This window comes from Aspergillus ibericus, assembly GCF_003184845.1.
Source record: "Aspergillus ibericus CBS 121593 unplaced genomic scaffold BO80scaffold_36, whole genome shotgun sequence".
NCBI classification, from domain to species: Eukaryota; Fungi; Ascomycota; class Eurotiomycetes; order Eurotiales; family Aspergillaceae; genus Aspergillus; species Aspergillus ibericus.
In genome coordinates this window covers 63424-78127 of record NW_020292134.1, presented here as the reverse complement: position 1 = coordinate 78127, position 14704 = coordinate 63424, and the positions used below count along the sequence as shown (strand labels likewise).

At 49.7% G+C, this 14704-nt stretch overlaps 8 protein-coding genes across 8 annotated transcripts; 5 read left to right on the top strand and 3 right to left on the bottom strand.

Annotated features, from left to right (window-relative positions):
• The first annotated feature begins 81 nt into the window (after window positions 1–81).
• On the top strand, window positions 82–1386 carry BO80DRAFT_427378 (fumarylacetoacetate hydrolase family protein). The gene is made up of 3 exons (XM_025719996.1): window positions 82–170; window positions 256–977; window positions 1038–1386. Exons 1-3 carry the CDS (start codon window positions 156–158, stop codon window positions 1168–1170), a joined length of 870 nt encoding a protein of 289 aa, XP_025572661.1. The 5' UTR covers window positions 82–155; the 3' UTR covers window positions 1171–1386.
• pre4 (proteasome core particle subunit beta 7) lies at window positions 1247–2450 on the bottom strand. Its single transcript, XM_025717058.1, has 3 exons — window positions 2268–2450; window positions 2068–2215; window positions 1247–2003 (listed from the first exon to the last, which is right to left on the bottom strand). The coding sequence occupies exons 1-3, from the start codon at window positions 2295–2297 to the stop codon at window positions 1399–1401; spliced, it is 783 nt and encodes a 260-aa protein (XP_025572660.1). The 5' UTR covers window positions 2298–2450; the 3' UTR covers window positions 1247–1398.
• A 102-nt stretch (window positions 2451–2552) lies between these two features.
• BO80DRAFT_427376 (HCNGP domain-containing protein) lies at window positions 2553–3991 on the bottom strand. Its single transcript, XM_025719995.1, has 3 exons — window positions 3687–3991; window positions 3587–3638; window positions 2553–3525 (listed from the first exon to the last, which is right to left on the bottom strand). The coding sequence occupies exons 1-3, from the start codon at window positions 3759–3761 to the stop codon at window positions 2942–2944; spliced, it is 711 nt and encodes a 236-aa protein (XP_025572659.1). The 5' UTR covers window positions 3762–3991; the 3' UTR covers window positions 2553–2941.
• A 124-nt stretch (window positions 3992–4115) lies between these two features.
• prs3 (proteasome core particle subunit beta 6) lies at window positions 4116–5272 on the top strand. The gene is made up of 2 exons (XM_025717057.1): window positions 4116–4351; window positions 4409–5272. The coding sequence occupies exons 1-2, from the start codon at window positions 4257–4259 to the stop codon at window positions 5094–5096; spliced, it is 783 nt and encodes a 260-aa protein (XP_025572658.1). The 5' UTR covers window positions 4116–4256; the 3' UTR covers window positions 5097–5272.
• On the bottom strand, window positions 5073–6368 carry BO80DRAFT_427374 (pre-rRNA-processing protein PNO1). The gene is made up of 3 exons (XM_025719994.1): window positions 6200–6368; window positions 5493–6139; window positions 5073–5423 (listed from the first exon to the last, which is right to left on the bottom strand). The coding sequence occupies exons 1-3, from the start codon at window positions 6273–6275 to the stop codon at window positions 5367–5369; spliced, it is 780 nt and encodes a 259-aa protein (XP_025572657.1). The 5' UTR covers window positions 6276–6368; the 3' UTR covers window positions 5073–5366.
• Window positions 6369–6636: 268 nt separating this feature from the next.
• Window positions 6637–8890, top strand: BO80DRAFT_361621 (mitochondrial distribution and morphology protein; the record flags this gene model as incomplete). The annotated part of the gene is made up of 3 exons (XM_025716020.1): window positions 6637–7435; window positions 7488–8710; window positions 8759–8890. The coding sequence occupies 3 exons, from the start codon at window positions 6637–6639 to the stop codon at window positions 8888–8890; spliced, it is 2154 nt and encodes a 717-aa protein (XP_025572656.1).
• An 86-nt stretch (window positions 8891–8976) lies between these two features.
• On the top strand, window positions 8977–9997 carry BO80DRAFT_159260 (uncharacterized protein). The gene is made up of 2 exons (XM_025713846.1): window positions 8977–9752; window positions 9803–9997. Exon 1 carries the CDS (start codon window positions 9063–9065, stop codon window positions 9660–9662), a length of 600 nt encoding a protein of 199 aa, XP_025572655.1. The 5' UTR covers window positions 8977–9062; the 3' UTR covers window positions 9663–9752; window positions 9803–9997.
• On the top strand, window positions 9777–14482 carry BO80DRAFT_159049 (GTPase-activating protein BEM3). The gene is made up of 3 exons (XM_025713845.1): window positions 9777–13620; window positions 13677–14303; window positions 14355–14482. The coding sequence occupies exons 1-3, from the start codon at window positions 9891–9893 to the stop codon at window positions 14357–14359; spliced, it is 4362 nt and encodes a 1453-aa protein (XP_025572654.1). The 5' UTR covers window positions 9777–9890; the 3' UTR covers window positions 14360–14482.
• The last annotated feature ends 222 nt before the right edge of the window (window positions 14483–14704 follow it).

The following is a 14704-nucleotide window of genomic DNA, read 5'->3' as shown; positions in this document are numbered from 1 at the left end:
GTCGACATCTTGGTCGCTGAGTACAAAAGTCATCGATATCCGAACCCTGACTGTTGTCCTACATCCCCACGATATATATACACTGCCTACCGGTACTCCTCTCCCAACTCTGTCTAGCTTATTGTTATACTTGGCTTATAATACATCCGACCAATATGGCTACCTTTTCTGTGAGTCCACCCCTCCACAGATCTGGTCTGTAGATCTGGTCATCCAGTCTGTTCCCAGGGAACTTACTCGTGTATCCTCTCCCAGCGCCTCGTTCGCTTTCTAGCTAAGGATGGTCACACTTATTACGGAGACGCCCTCTTGTCGGCTGGCGCCAGCGACATTGCTCAGGCGACCAAAGCACGGGTCATCCAAGGTGACATATTCGGTCAACATAATGTCACAGACCAGGTCGCTGAGATCAAAATGCTTTTGGCCCCACTGGCGAGGAAAGACATCGGGACTGTGCGCTGTCTGGGACTGAACTATGAGCAGCACGCTAAAGAATCAAACCTACCGTTACCGAAGTTTCCTGTTCTTTTCTACAAACCCGTCACATCCATCACTGGGCCGACTGATGAGATTCCCGTTTCTCGCATGGCTCAACGAGGCGAAGGGTTGGACTATGAATGCGAATTGGTTGCCGTGATCGGCAAAGAAGCCAAAGATGTACCTGAGAGTCAGGCCCTGGATTATGTCCTTGGTTATGCCGTAGGAAACGATGTATCTCATCGTGAATGGCAGCTAAAACTCGGCGGTGGCCAGTGGGGGCTGGGCAAAGGCTTCGACGGATGGGCACCATTCGGGCCCGGTATTGTTTCTTCGAAGCTGATCCATGATCCGAACAGCTTGCAGATCTCGACAAAACTGAACGGTCGGACGGTTCAGTCTTCGTCGACCAAGGACATGATCTTCAATGTAGCCAAAACAGTGTCATTCTTGTCTCAGGGCACCACTTTGTTGCCTGGAGATGTGATCTTCACAGGAACGTAAGTTACCTTATGTTTACTTTAATCAAGTGTCCTTGACCCCGCTCATTTTGCATCTAGGCCTCAAGGTGTTGGTATGGGTCGTAAACCCGCACTCTGGCTGAAAGACGGCGATTTGGTTGAGGTCTCCCTCGAGGGCGTCGGTTCATGTGTGAACCGTGTTGTGTTCGACAAGCCCCCTTCTAAGCTTTGAATTGATATATAAACGGGGTAGGCATCCCGGACCCTACTGGGGATTGAATCGCACCTCCAGAGTATCACAGCTTCTTGTGGAATTCATCCAAGCCTCCCTGGTAGTCTGTTCATCTTGATATATAGGAACTCATAAACAAGAAACGGGGGGTTGTGACTTTCGGTTAACATAGTCTCTTAAATTTGTTCTATTAGTTAAGTAGCACAAGCATGGTTTCAATGCCAAACCCTAGTTGACCTGAGCCCCGTATCCCTTGATGGCTTCTGCGAATGCCCAGCTCTGGGCTTCAACCTGTTGGTCCTCCTGAATTTCAATTCCTGCTTCAGTGACAACAGCTAAGGAATATTTATCGAGACTCCGGGCATCCCGATACCAGAGAACCTTGATACACTCCCTGAGCGCTGCCACGGCCTCATCCTTGCTGATTGACTCAAGGGGCGTCTCTTCGGGGAACAGGCGACGAAGAATAGGGATGGCAAGATGGGCACCAAAACCGGTTGCCAGATGTGGAGCCGAGAAGGTGGTCCCCAGCAGATCTGCAGAGCTGAGGAATGGTTTCTTATCTTCATCAAATCCGGCCACCAGGATGTGGTTCCAGAGGGGGTTGAATTCGGAACGACGTTTGTAGAGGACTTTGGACAAATAGGTGTGAAGGTTTTTGGCGTTCAAAGTGTTGCCGTTGGTAGAGTAATTTTCCCTGATATCGATGGATTCCAATAGACGGTCGATATACTGCATGTCCGAAACGTCACCGCTGAATCCGACAATGGCAGACTCGCCAAACTTGCGAAGGCGTTTCACATCGGTGAACCGAGCAAGAGACCCGTATGATGCTATAGGGAGCTTCCAGATTAGAGAAGAATGAAATCAATTCCTAACACGAGGTCGGGGCTATACCTAAGTTATCGGCAGCAATGGCAACTCCGCCGTTGAACTTGACTGCCACTACCGACGTTCCAGTCACAGCAGGTGACTGAGTGTGGGCTTTCGGGCCAGTAGTCTGAAGATATAAAGGGTTGTATGCTCCGTAAACGTCATCCCTAGGCTTTTAGCGACTTGTTAGCGACATGATGGAACCATTGCAACGATGCCCTTACGCGACCCCAAGCTTCGGGAAAGTGATTCATGACGGGCAAATAGCGCGATTTGGAACTGTATTGAGGAATGATTTATCGCCTAGATGTGTTGGGAGACGCGGGCTTGATGTGGAGGTTTACTAAGTGATGCTTGCGAGGAGATCGGTAGCTTGTAATGATATCGGCGCCGTTCCTAAGGTCGGTAGGCACTAGGCAGTAGAGCTGACGGAGCTCATGTTACGTGAGCAATGTTATCACTCCCGCCACGCCTATCAGAGGCTGACACGCGCTTAACGAGAATAAACAGTACGGAGTTGATTCTGCCTAATAACATGGCGAGCATAAGGTGTCTCCTACACTACCTCGTCATTCAAACTTCATTTCCCAAGTGCGCTAGCAGGAGGAAATAAAACCTGAATGTTGTCCCCTAGTAGCCACCATCTTTCCGATCAATCGTACGACCACCCGACCAGCACTCCTTCCCTTGAGGGTCCATTGATATAGACATATGGGAACGGGAGATACGATCACTAGCCTAATTTCTTGCCCCAACGCAGAGAGGCATCTCGCAGGCTTCTTGGCCGGAGAAAGATCTTTCCTGGCTTCTGAAACAGTGTGCGCTTGGCCATACTGCCCTGGCCTTCAATTGGCGGCAAATCCTACAAGCTGGAAAACCATAGAAGCAAAGAAGCATATTACCTTGGTTTCATCCTTGAATTAGAACCGGAGCCAGTTCGGGTCAAGTCGCTAGGCGTGGCAGCCACGAAATTGATAGCATCTCTTTGCCCCGCCAGTTTTCTTTCTTCGGCCCTACTATGAATTTCTCGCTGTGCCTTTAGCAGTTCCTCCTTAAACCCCCATCTTGGCAGACCATTTGCGCTCCATATCTCAGGCGGTAGCGAAGCATGATACTGTGCTTGATCATCGATTCCTGCATGATCCATCATCTTTTTTAGCAAGCTTGGGTTTTTGAGTGATGTAGACCCAGCTAGCTTTTCGTTGAAATGCATGCCTTGCTTTTTCAAAGAGAGAAAGTGAACAAACTTGGCGTTTACTGCGGGATTGGGAGAGCCAGGTGGAGATGGTGGTATGTCTAGGTTTGGGGTCGGAGGAAGTGTTAGGTCATGGATCAATGTACGGCTCGCTGAGAAAACCTGTGACGGTTGGGCCGGGTGTTGGTGTGCATTTTGTGAGTCCTCATGCGTCGGCCCAAGAACAGGTCCGTCTGATTCAGAGCCGGGAATCTTCTCTAGTGGGGTATTTTCATTGACAGTTCCTACTTTAAAAATATAACAATTAGACGTCCGCAGGTTCAAGCGAGTAGACAATTCCTCCAATACCTGTATCTTTGATCGTTTGCAAGGGTTGAGCCTGCTGGTTGTCGCCTTTCTGCTGGTTTGGTATTAGTTGACGTCGACATTATATTAATGCTTCTTTTACCTTCGGTAGAATAGAAGGTGATCTGCTCTCCACTTCATCGTCACTGCTGCTATCGTAGGCCCCTAGACCAAGCATGTTTACTCCGTTCTAGGCGACAGTCCTTGATACGACACCGGGTTTAAGTAAGCCAAGTCAGCTTCAAGGCTCACTGCCGTCGATTGAGTACGGCAGTGCGCAGCTATGATATCAGATGTCTGGGAAGGATAGGAATCATTGAGGGAGTAAAAAAGGGACAATGGCGCCGGATTCAATTCTGACTCATTGAATGATCTGCTTGCGCATATCTCGGAAGGACGACATTTGTGTCCGGCGGCGGCAACTGTAGTAATAGCTTCTTAGGATAAACCATGACGGAAGCTGGAGTGTGATTATATAAGCAGAAGGCAGCTACAACACCGCGTCAGATGGTCAGTAACAGCTCAGCTAGCTGCCCTGCTACGATTCAACCTCAGGACCTCACATTCAGAAAAGCCTTAAGCTACAGCAGCGACGTCCAGCTGATCCAAGCCCGACAAAACTAAAAACTTGGTTCTGACCAGTTCTCTTCGCCTCAATCGAACTCCACGAAGAATGACGACTCTTTCCGGCCAGCCTCTTAGCGAGGCCATCGGATACTCCTTCTCAAATGCAAACAGTGCTCCCCACAGAGAACATTCTTTCTATCCGTATGTATCACTCCCATCTGCTAAAATGCGCAGGAAAAGGCTAACCTAGCTCAACAGCTATACCGATAACGGTGGCTCTACCCTAGGCATCACAGGCTCCGATTTCGCGATCCTTGCTGGAGATACTCGTTCCGTTGCAGGATACAACATCAACTCCCGTTACGTTCCTAAGGTGTTCAAAATTGGCGGTGACGATGAGACTGGCGATGGAGCCCACATAGTCTTGTCAGTTGTGGGCTTTGCAGCAGATGGACAGGCCCTTAAGGAGCGACTAGACGCAGTGGTGAAGATGTACAAATACCAACATGGAAAACCCATGTCTGTCAGAGCATGTGCCCAGCGCTTGTCGACAATCCTCTACCAGAAACGGTTCTTTCCCTATTACGTGCATGCTATCCTAGCAGGCTTGGACGAGGAGGGCAAAGGCGCTTTGTACAGCTACGATCCAGTAGGCTCGTACGAGAGAGAGCAATGCAGGGCTGCGGGGTCTGCAGCGAGCCTGATCATGCCGTTCTTGGATAACCAGGTCAATTTCAAGAACCAATATATCCCCGGGAGCGGAGAAGGGCATGCTCTAGAGCCCAAGAAAGCGGAGCCGTTGCCAAGAGAGACTGTTGAACAGCTGGTACGAGACGCCTTCACTAGCGCCGTCGAAAGACATATCGAGGTCGGAGATGGCTTGCAGATGATGGTTATTACCAGGAGTGGGGTAGAGGAGATCTACTATCCCTTGAAGAAGGACTAGGCATGTCAAGGCTGACACTCCTCGATGTCTCGTCAAGTCTTGTTCAACGTCATACTTCTCTTGAGATAATTTTCCGAATATGAATAGATACAATCTCAACGGAGTATTCGTTTTCCTCATTTCGGTGTTGTCGTATCAATTATATTCTATCAAAGTCATATACCACCTCAATACCTAACGCCGATACCATGTCGTAAGAATAAGAAGAAAGGGGAAGAAGAGTAAAGGAAGAGAGCAAATCGCATATCATAATCCCCATAAAGCCGACGATCAAAAACGTTCCTTCATGCGCGAAGCCACTTTGCGAAGGTTGCCATACACTTTGCCCTGTCAAGGGGTTAGTAGCTGTTGCTTCTTCCAAATAAAGAAGGGAAAGATGAGTGCAGGGTCGCTGACCGGTGGACTGCCCATGATTAAGCTCACGATGGCCTGTTGGGCACAATCGACATTCTTTACGGCGCCAAGCAAATGGATTTTTTGATCTGCGATAACAATTCTTGTCCGCGTAGCGTTCTCTATCGCGAACTTCGTTCGCCCATCTTTACCTGCGCAACGGCCGATCGCACGACTGAGATGCTCCCCAGTGAGTGCTTTGATGTCCCGGATCTCAAAAGAACGGATGTAGAGGTCGTCCAATCTCAGAAGCGCGATAGCATCGTCGACATCAAATCCAAGGGTGAAAGCCTTGACGAAATCTTCACCCTTCTGCAGGGCTTCCGTGTCGGTTGTGAATCGTGACGTACGTAATTCCACAGCTCGATTCTTGATATTCATCCTCACTTGGAGTTTGAGGTGTTCAACGAGAGGAGGGTAGATGCGTGCCCAGCTAGCCTTCAAAGGAGTCATTCTATGTGGAGGAACAGGAACCTTCCTACTCTCAACTCGATATACCCGGTTGGTATCTTTTGCTGGCGTAAAAATGGGTCGTCCCTCTTCGTCAATGCGCATGTCGCCATCCTGGATAGGCTCGAATGAAGGTGCAAGCCCTGACGAGATCTGCTCCGCTGATGTCTGAGCGTCGATCAGAATTTCTTCATCTTGCTCTAGAAGGTATTTAGCATGGCCACCCGATCGGAATCCATAAGGCACTGGCTGGGACTGACCTAGCATAGGAGGTGCAACAGGAGTTTCCGTCATTGCAACCTCGGCAGGCTGCCGTAAAGCTGTGGGTGCAGGCATCCTGTAGTAAACCTGGATCAAAAACCTTTAACCGTTTGGATAGTAAACTGGATGCAAAGTCCGTTATCGTAGATTTTAAACTCTATGGAAAAGATGTGTGGTGGTGTGAAATTGTGAATTTTTGATGCAAACATTACAAACAGGACCCGCTCCAGTCAAGGCGGGATGATTTCATGGGAAATTTATTCGAGGTCTTGTCAAGATAACATCTCGTGCTTTTGCTCGGCAATTGAGACGCATGCACCTGTCATCTCAGCTGTACCTCCAGTATACAGCCCTGAGTTGCAGTCTTTTGATAAGGACTGGGGAAGACTTAACTCTTTGCCTGCCTTAGCAGACTGTCCAGCATGTGACGGCAATCATGTCTGGCAATCTTGGGCGCAGGCTGTACACCTCCTGGAGGACCACGGAATTATTACCTGGACGGGGACTGCAAGCAACACGCGTCTCATTCTTACCACATACGCCTAATACAAAAAGCCCAACAGTCAGTCTCTTCAGCAGACAGACCGTGAACGGAATTCATTCATCTTCACAAAATCCAATCCACGTTACGAGACGATTTGCTTCCCGGGGCTTCCAGGTATTTGGTGCCTCTTCCATTCACACTGCGGGGACACCGCGCGCCATTCCTCTGGAGAGGTTGAGACCGCATAAGGTCTCAACACTGAATAGGAATTCTCTGGGCAATGTTTCGCGACTCGCGCTGAAGCGTGGTTTTCATACGGGTCAAGATGCCCGGGGACAGAACGATTTACGGAGGAATACAAAAGATCTTCATGACGGGCGCTCTTCCCCGGACCGTCTGATTAGGGATACCGACTCTGCCGTCCATAATGAAAGCCATGGCCCGGACCAGCAGCTGCATGAGGTGCACCCAAAGGCTCAATCAAATCGCCATCTAATGGATCGTTTGCCGCACATACCCCAGTTGCACCGGCCCACGAAAGAAGAACTGTTGGCTGCAGCAACTGGATTCTGGTCACGGCTCAAAGTCCGATTCAAGTGGTTCTCTATAAGAAGCGTGAGGCCATTCAATCTTGACGAAATAACCGCTCTCTTTTCCTGGGTGCTGTTGGGACATGTGGTTTGGGTAGTCTTGGGTACAACCACCTTTTTCTCTTTGCTTATTATCGCAATCAATACCGTGTTTGCTCAAGGTATGTCCGGCGTGAGATTTGGCGAGCGTTGACTCAATGCTAAGCTCTACAGAAACTTTGGCTGGCTGGATAGGCAATTATCTCACCAAGTCTTCCGGGGTAAAGGTTGTGTTTGAATCGGCGATCGTCCCGAAATGGGGAGATGGTGTGATTACCTTTAAAAACGTCTTTGTCTCAAGGCGGCCAGGACAAGGAACGGGACATGTAAGTAAGGGCTCAACGAAAACTGCCGCTGCTGTAGCTGCCGCTGCTGTTCGCGGTGATCAATCTACGCCTGAAATGCCCGACCAGCGAGTCCTTTCGGACGAGGAGGACACCAATTATACCCAGTTTGATGTGTCAATCGAGACAGTCAATGTCACACTATCATTTACGAAATGGATTAACGGTAAAGGACTGCTCCGTGATGTGGAGGTACGGGGTATCCGCGGAGTAGTCGACCGCCGATATGTTCATTGGTCGGACGACGATTTGGATCCTAAGTCATATCGACACGAGCATAATCCCGGGGACTTCGAGATTGATTCATTTAAGATGAGCGATGTGCTGGTAACCGTATACCAGCCAGATAACTTCAGGCCTTTCCCTGTTAGTATCTTCTCCTGCGACTTGCCTCAACTGAGAAAGCAATGGCTATTCTATGACTTCATGTCTGCCAACATGATGTCCGGATCATTTGACAATTCGTTGTTTACAATCCATCCTCGACAAACCCATAGCTTTACCGGTGCACAGCTGGATAATGGGGCGGAGGACGATGGTAAACCTAGCCCATGGAAGAAACATAACAGGATTCGCGTTGACGGGTTGAATATTGATCATTTGAACCGCGGAGTCCAGGGCCCATTTTCCTGGATCCACGAGGGAACGGTCGACATTGTCGCCGATATCATGTTCCCAGCGGAGAATGATGAGAGCCTTGCGAAGGTTATGGCCGACTTTTATGACCGGCTAGAAGCGACGGTCTCGTCTAATCGGGATCTTGACGCAACCACATCCGATGTGTCTTCGTCAGACGAGGTCGCTTCTGAAGACGACAGACGATTCCTAGTCACGGACCTTCGCCTCCACTTGAACAATGTCAGGGCCGTCGTTCCTCTATTCACGCGTGATCTTTCTTATATCAATAACGCACTTATCCGGCCCATTGTCGCCTACATAAATTCAAGGCGCACTTTCATCCCTGTGAACTGCCGTCTTGTCAAACGAGTCGGAGATTTTGATGGCAGCTGGACCACTTTTGATAGCGGTTTGATGGACGACCTTTCGGCTGCAGTAAGTTGACCTTCCATACACACAATTGATGGTACTAACTTTGGGCAGGTATATGACGCCTTCGCCCGAGATGTGGTTGATGAACAGGCTCGGAAGCGACGTTTCAAGAAAGTCGGCTTCTGGTCACTTCAACTGGCAGCCCAGGCCATTTTCATGGGCATGGCCGGGAATATAGCATAGCATTGTATCTTTAACCTACGGATTCTGGGAGTTCAAGATGGATTGTTGATTTGCAGGGATAAAGGCGTTGGAGAGGGAAAAGCGTTATGACATATGCCTTGGCACTCTTTTTCTTTCCTTTTCTTGAGTTTTTCGTTCCCCCCAATTTTCCCATTCGGAAGATGCATTAGAAATGGTGTTCTGGCGATCTTCTGTCCTATTGTATGACTCTCTTCTCATCAGATGTGGATTTGTTCACCCTGGAAGACACTTTGTTCGGTTTCTCATTCCCGGCCGGTGGATACGGTTTGGGAACTATCTAAGCAATGCGAAAGATTACGAAGCCCCTGAGGGACCCTTGGCTGTGTGGGCTTTATCATGCATGGACACTAGCGGCATCTGCACCTACCTTTTAAGGGTATGTCACTGGGGGAATATAAGCCAATCAATTTTCGAGACAAAGGATAGCCGTTTTGGCCAGACATCCGAGAGTGCAGCAGAACCTGAATTCATCTTTCGAGGCATGGACTCGGGAGCACTGTCGCTTCACCATTGTAGTAGAGCGTTTCCTCCCTCTCTCTTCCCCCATGGCCGTTCCAAGCTTTCTGGATTTCGCCCCAAATTGCAGTCTCTTCTCAAGAGACGCGGCAGAGTCCTTCCTGCTTATGCTCTGCCCCCTCCCCCTTTTTCTTCCCCGGCCCCTTCCCCACTCAACTTGGATCTCGCAACTTGTCTTATGAGGAACACCGCAACCACCGGACTTTCCTCCAATGTTCTCCCCACGCCCAACTAGCATTCCTAGCTGATTACAGATGTCGTGAAGCGGGAGGGCATCCCTACGGCGAAAGATCGCGGTACTTATCTTTGTGGTTCCATCGACTCCGTAAGAACCGTTGCTCTGGCCCCTGGCCCGCTGGTGCTGAAACCCCCCAGCCGAACCGTCCGAGTCTAGCGTCGAATCATTGTCTGGTTCCGCGTTTCCTTCCCATGCATGGAGTGAGCTCCAACTCCTAAACAAGCCATGTCGCAGCCTCGGCGGCAAGGTAGCGACAATACCAGCGTCAACCAGCTACCTGCACCCCTTCCCATTCCGCCTGCATCCAAGCATCAGGTCCTGGTTCACCCGCCACTGTCAAGCGACCTAATTCCTCGCGACTACCTAGGCCCGCGATCTGACGGACAGGCTTTACGTTCTGGGTCTGCCATTGCTTCCCCCCGCAAGCCTCTACCATCGCCTCTACATACGAACCTTCACCTCCCATCACCCCGACAAGTCAGCGCCAGCCCATCTCAGATTTCACTCTCTCCACGGTCATTGGGCAGTACTTCCCCGTGTCAGAACAACTCTACGATAAGCCACCCGGCACATGCGACGGTTCCGACCCCTTCATCTGACACTCATTCACGAGCATCCAGCGGATCGGAAGCAGTAGCGAGGGACCCTTGGGAAAGTCTCAAGCAGTATGATATGAATCCGAAAATGCGTGATAACCGGGTGCAACAAGTCCCAGATCCTGCAGACTCTCATGAGTCCAGAATGTCTTCCCCTATCTCACCAGCAAACTCCTTTCAATCGACGCCCCAAAATCGACCGGGCCAGCGTATGATGCCCCGCACCTCATCAATTGACTCGGCAATCTCATCGCTTTCGTCTGCTTCACAAACGCATAAGTCTTCGTTCGATGCCAATGCGCTCAGCCAGGCCGATATTGGAAACTTGATTACCACCGCAGGCTCAGCTGAAGCTGTGATCATACACCTTCTGAAAGAGAAGCATCATGCGGCATCTCAGAACTCCCAGCTCTGGAGGTTGGTTGATAAGCAAAGAACACTTATTCTGGGGTTGAATAAAGACCTCGAGCGCGCATTGAAGGAAAAGGAACGCTACAGGAAGAAAGTGAAGGAACTGCAGAGCTCTCCACCACCTTTGCCGTCAGCCGATGAATCAAAACTACGACTGCGAGACACCGAAAGCAGTGGCACTTTGGCCAGCTATGGACCTGGCCGGAAAAGCCAACCAAACAATCGAGGAGTGCTTTCGAACAGTACAGACTCGGCCAGTCAGGGGCGTGACTTCACTCAGTTACACTCCACTACTGCCGAAAGGCAACATTCATCTCACTCAGCTTCTCTGCACGGCCTTGGTGTCGGCGATCTACCTGTCGGGCTAGACAGGGAACACCCGACAACACCCCCCACCGTGTCTCATGATCAACAAGCCGAAGCGCGGAACAATCAATCACTGGTTTATTCCCGGCAAGAACTGTCAACAGCGAGTCCAATCTCATCCACAGGTTCTAGGTCTCCTGTGGATAGCTCCATACCGAGCCAAGATAAGCAGCAGGAAGTGCTTCCTCCGGGCCGGAAACCTCCCCCTGCGCCATTAAATCTTAGCCAAAAGGATTTTGCAACACCAGAACCCGATGTCTTTGACTCTGACTCTGAATATGAGGATATCTTAGCTGCGGATGAGCTGCCAGTGGAACGCGGAAGGAGGAGGACAAGAGATGACGATGATCGAGAACGTGAAGCAGCCCTCACCAGAGAAAAGGATGTACTGCAAACCTCTGGAAGCCAGGGAAGCAATACACATGCTATGGCGGCTATGGAATCACCGTCAGACCCACAGCAAACATTACCGTCATTTGAATATTCCGAATCCCCAATTTCCAGTCCGCGTAGGAGACACGCGGGGCCATTCGGCGGCCTCCCTGCTATCAGTATCCCGAAAAGTCCTGGGTTGCCAGTCAGCCCGAGGCCCGAAGACCGTCCGTTAGGCTCTCCTTTGCCGCGCCTACCAAGGGAAACCCCCGGTTCCTTGCCTATGTCGTCAGAAAATAATCTTTCTGGGCTAACTCTGTCCCCCCGTCTCGGCCACTACCAAACTCCGTTTTCCATGGGTACCGCCTCTAGCTCGGCAGCCAATGGTGCTACATTTGCCTCTGTGCCAGTTGATACTCACAATCGGCCTATACCATCAATTGATGCGGCTGTTAAGATAGACACTCCACATGAACCAGTCGTGAAAAATAACGGTATATTTCAAGGATTAGTGTCGGATGAGTTCCCAAACCTACTGCTACCCCCCAATGCCCTTCCTTCCATAAATGTGAAGGTTTCATCATCGCGACTTCGCCCATCTAGGAACAGTTATATGGCTTCGAGGCCATCCGAGGAGGAACCGGTGTTCACGTTAGGCGTTTTCTCAAGATCCGACAATGCAGAGCTTTGGCGGACTGAAAAGGTTATAGCAGCCCTTCCTCAGCTTGATCAACAGATAAGGCTGTTATCGTCTTTCGGGGGAAGGTTGCCTGATAGGTCTATCTTCAGCGGACATTCTCCCGCCAAAGTTGACACACGACGTGCTGCATTAAATGCATACTTTGAGACTCTCCTTGATACCCCGATGGATGACAAGGCAGCGTTAATCATATGTCAATTTCTATCATCTGATGCCATTGAACCTCGAGACGATGAAATGAGCTTACTGAAAGGGAACCATCAAGCCGGAGCTGAAATACTACGTGGCCCGGATGGAAGACCGAGGAAGGAAGGTTATTTAACGAAAAGGGGAAAGAATTTTGGTGGCTGGAAAGCGCGATATTTCGTCTTACATGGTCCCGAGCTGAAATATTTCGAGTCTCCAGGGGGCCCTCATCTTGGGACGATCAAGCTCTATAACGCTCAAATTGGGAAGCAATCGCAGAGTGCAGGCGGTCGAAATAGCTCACCTTCTCGCAGTGAAGAGGACTCGGACAACCAGTACCGTCATGCCTTCCTCATTCTAGAACCCAAACGCAAGGACTCATCGGCTCTTGTTCGCCATGTCTTGTGCGCTGAGAGCGATGAAGAAAGAGATGCTTGGGTTGACGCACTTCTGGAATATGTTGATGGTCAATCAGAGAACGACGGGCACAATGGAACCTCAAAATTTCCATCATCGACAGTAGGGAAGCAGCATGCGAACGCCGTTGCCAAATCCAAAATATTTCCTAATAATGGAGGCAAGAAGGCAGACAAAGGAACCGGCATTTTAGACATGGAAGGCCCTGATACGGTTCAAGGATTCAGTTATGACGATGCTGTTCCGGCCGAGCCACCCGTCCTCGGGCCATCATCTGATCAACACATTCCCAAATCCCCAATTGTCTCCACGGGGCATTTGGTGGATTCTGCAGATTCCGGTCAAGACTCTGGTCAATTCTCATCTAGATTCATATCCGGCCCCACCAATGGAACAGTAATCCACGACGCAGGGGCTTGGGGTAACAAAGCAGCTACGAGCGTTAAGGAGAAGAAACGCAGTATTTGGGGGTTTCGCACAAGGTCATCGTTCGATCTTGCTTCTCAGCTTCAGGCTAGCCATGATTTCTCAACTTCTCACGTGAACAACAATGCGGAGAAACGAGAATTCGTCAGGCCAGTTTTCGGTTTACCGTTGGCCGAGGCTGTGCAGTTTTGCGCGCCACAAGGAGTCGATGTCGATCTCCCAGCGGTTGTTTATCGTTGCATAGAATATCTCAAAGCCAAAGGCGCAGAGTCGGAAGAGGGTATTTTCCGACTAAGCGGGTCGAATCTTGTTGTCAAAGCACTGAAAGAGCGATTCAATACAGAGGGTGATGTGGATTTCCTTGCCGATGACCAGTATCACGATGTGCATGCTGTCGCCTCTCTTTTCAAGCAATACCTTCGCGAACTGCCTACAACCGTCTTAACTCGTGAACTTCACTTGGATTTCTTGCGCGTGCTTGGTAAGTCACTTCTTCGCGGCGTACATCGGATTCTCTATTAATGCGCTTTTCTATAGAGCTTCATGAAAAGCAAAAGAAGGTCGCCGCGTTCAATTTCCTTGTCCATCGACTTCCGAAACCGAATATGGCTTTGCTGCGGGCATTGGTCCAGTTCTTGATAGTTATTGTAAACAATTCTGACGTCAACAAGATGACCATCAGAAATGTTGGTATCGTCTTCGCTCCTACATTGAACATCCCAGCACCCGTCTTCTCTATGTTTCTTACCGACTTTGTCGACATTTTCGATGGGCCACCCAATCACAATACCGAACAGTTAGAGCTGAACGTCCAAAATCCTATTTCCTCTGAAGATTTCCGTTACCCTTATCGCCAGATTCCCTCGGGTTTGTCCTCGCCGGGTTACAGTCAAGCGACATTCAGCGAACATGCGGGCTTTGTGGAAGATGCCTCTCTACAGAACGGTATAAGCTCCGTATCAAAGCAGCCAAGCTATGAGCGGTTCGCTGGTAGTGGATCAGAGGAATACAGCCTTGGCCACGCGAGCTCACCTTCGTCGAGTAGGATGTTGACCCCGAACATTGATAATTCTCGGTCAGCAAAGGCAAAAAGGAGGGAAAGTTCACTCTTATTCATGGAGGTCAACCATCAGGACTTACCTACTTCGATTCACGGTGAAAATGGTAGACTACCTAATAAACTTACTACTGATTAACGTCCGCTAATTTCGATAGCTTGAACGCCCTGATGCGTCATGGATATGAACGGTTAGATGTGCTTCAATGATCTCCTTCATCACATCGCCACTTCGTTATTCTTCTTTTCTCATTAGCCCTATCCTTCGCCTTTGCTGTTTGTTCTCTTTCCACGACCTGTCACCCTTTTTTCTTCTGCCGTGGTTCACCCGTTATCATTGAGACCTTCAAACTCTCTGCAGTATGGCCCCACTTCTACGACTGAGCTCGACGATCTAAACGAATGTGAAATGACGACGTTGTACTTCCGCTACAATCAATCAAGAGCTACGGGGACTCTTAATACTAATTATAATCGGGAGTCATCTCCATTTCCCCCTGTCTTTCCC

Coding starts and splice junctions, on each gene's coding strand:
- BO80DRAFT_159049 (XM_025713845.1), top strand. CDS start 9,891: ATGTCGCAGCCTCGGCGGCAAGGTAGCGACAATACCAGCGTCAACCAG. Junction 13,621..13,676: donor GGATTTCTTGCGCGTGCTTG/GTAAGTCACTTC, acceptor GCTTTTCTATAG/AGCTTCATGAAAAGCAAAAG.
- prs3 (XM_025717057.1), top strand. CDS start 4,257: ATGACGACTCTTTCCGGCCAGCCTCTTAGCGAGGCCATCGGATACTCC. Junction 4,352..4,408: donor AGAGAACATTCTTTCTATCC/GTATGTATCACT, acceptor CTAGCTCAACAG/CTATACCGATAACGGTGGCT.
- BO80DRAFT_159260 (XM_025713846.1), top strand. CDS start 9,063: ATGGTGTTCTGGCGATCTTCTGTCCTATTGTATGACTCTCTTCTCATC.
- BO80DRAFT_427376 (XM_025719995.1), bottom strand. CDS start 3,761: ATGCTTGGTCTAGGGGCCTACGATAGCAGCAGTGACGATGAAGTGGAG. Junction 3,639..3,686: donor CACCTTCTATTCTACCGAAG/GTAAAAGAAGCA, acceptor ATACCAAACCAG/CAGAAAGGCGACAACCAGCA. Junction 3,526..3,586: donor GCAAACGATCAAAGATACAG/GTATTGGAGGAA, acceptor ATATTTTTAAAG/TAGGAACTGTCAATGAAAAT.
- BO80DRAFT_427378 (XM_025719996.1), top strand. Junction 978..1,037: donor GATGTGATCTTCACAGGAAC/GTAAGTTACCTT, acceptor TTTTGCATCTAG/GCCTCAAGGTGTTGGTATGG.
- BO80DRAFT_427374 (XM_025719994.1), bottom strand. CDS start 6,275: ATGCCTGCACCCACAGCTTTACGGCAGCCTGCCGAGGTTGCAATGACG. Junction 6,140..6,199: donor TGTTGCACCTCCTATGCTAG/GTCAGTCCCAGC, acceptor AATACCTTCTAG/AGCAAGATGAAGAAATTCTG. Junction 5,424..5,492: donor TAATCATGGGCAGTCCACCG/GTCAGCGACCCT, acceptor ACCCCTTGACAG/GGCAAAGTGTATGGCAACCT.
- pre4 (XM_025717058.1), bottom strand. CDS start 2,297: ATGAATCACTTTCCCGAAGCTTGGGGTCGC. Junction 2,216..2,267: donor TTCCCGAAGCTTGGGGTCGC/GTAAGGGCATCG, acceptor AGTCGCTAAAAG/CCTAGGGATGACGTTTACGG. Junction 2,004..2,067: donor CATTGCTGCCGATAACTTAG/GTATAGCCCCGA, acceptor AGCTCCCTATAG/CATCATACGGGTCTCTTGCT.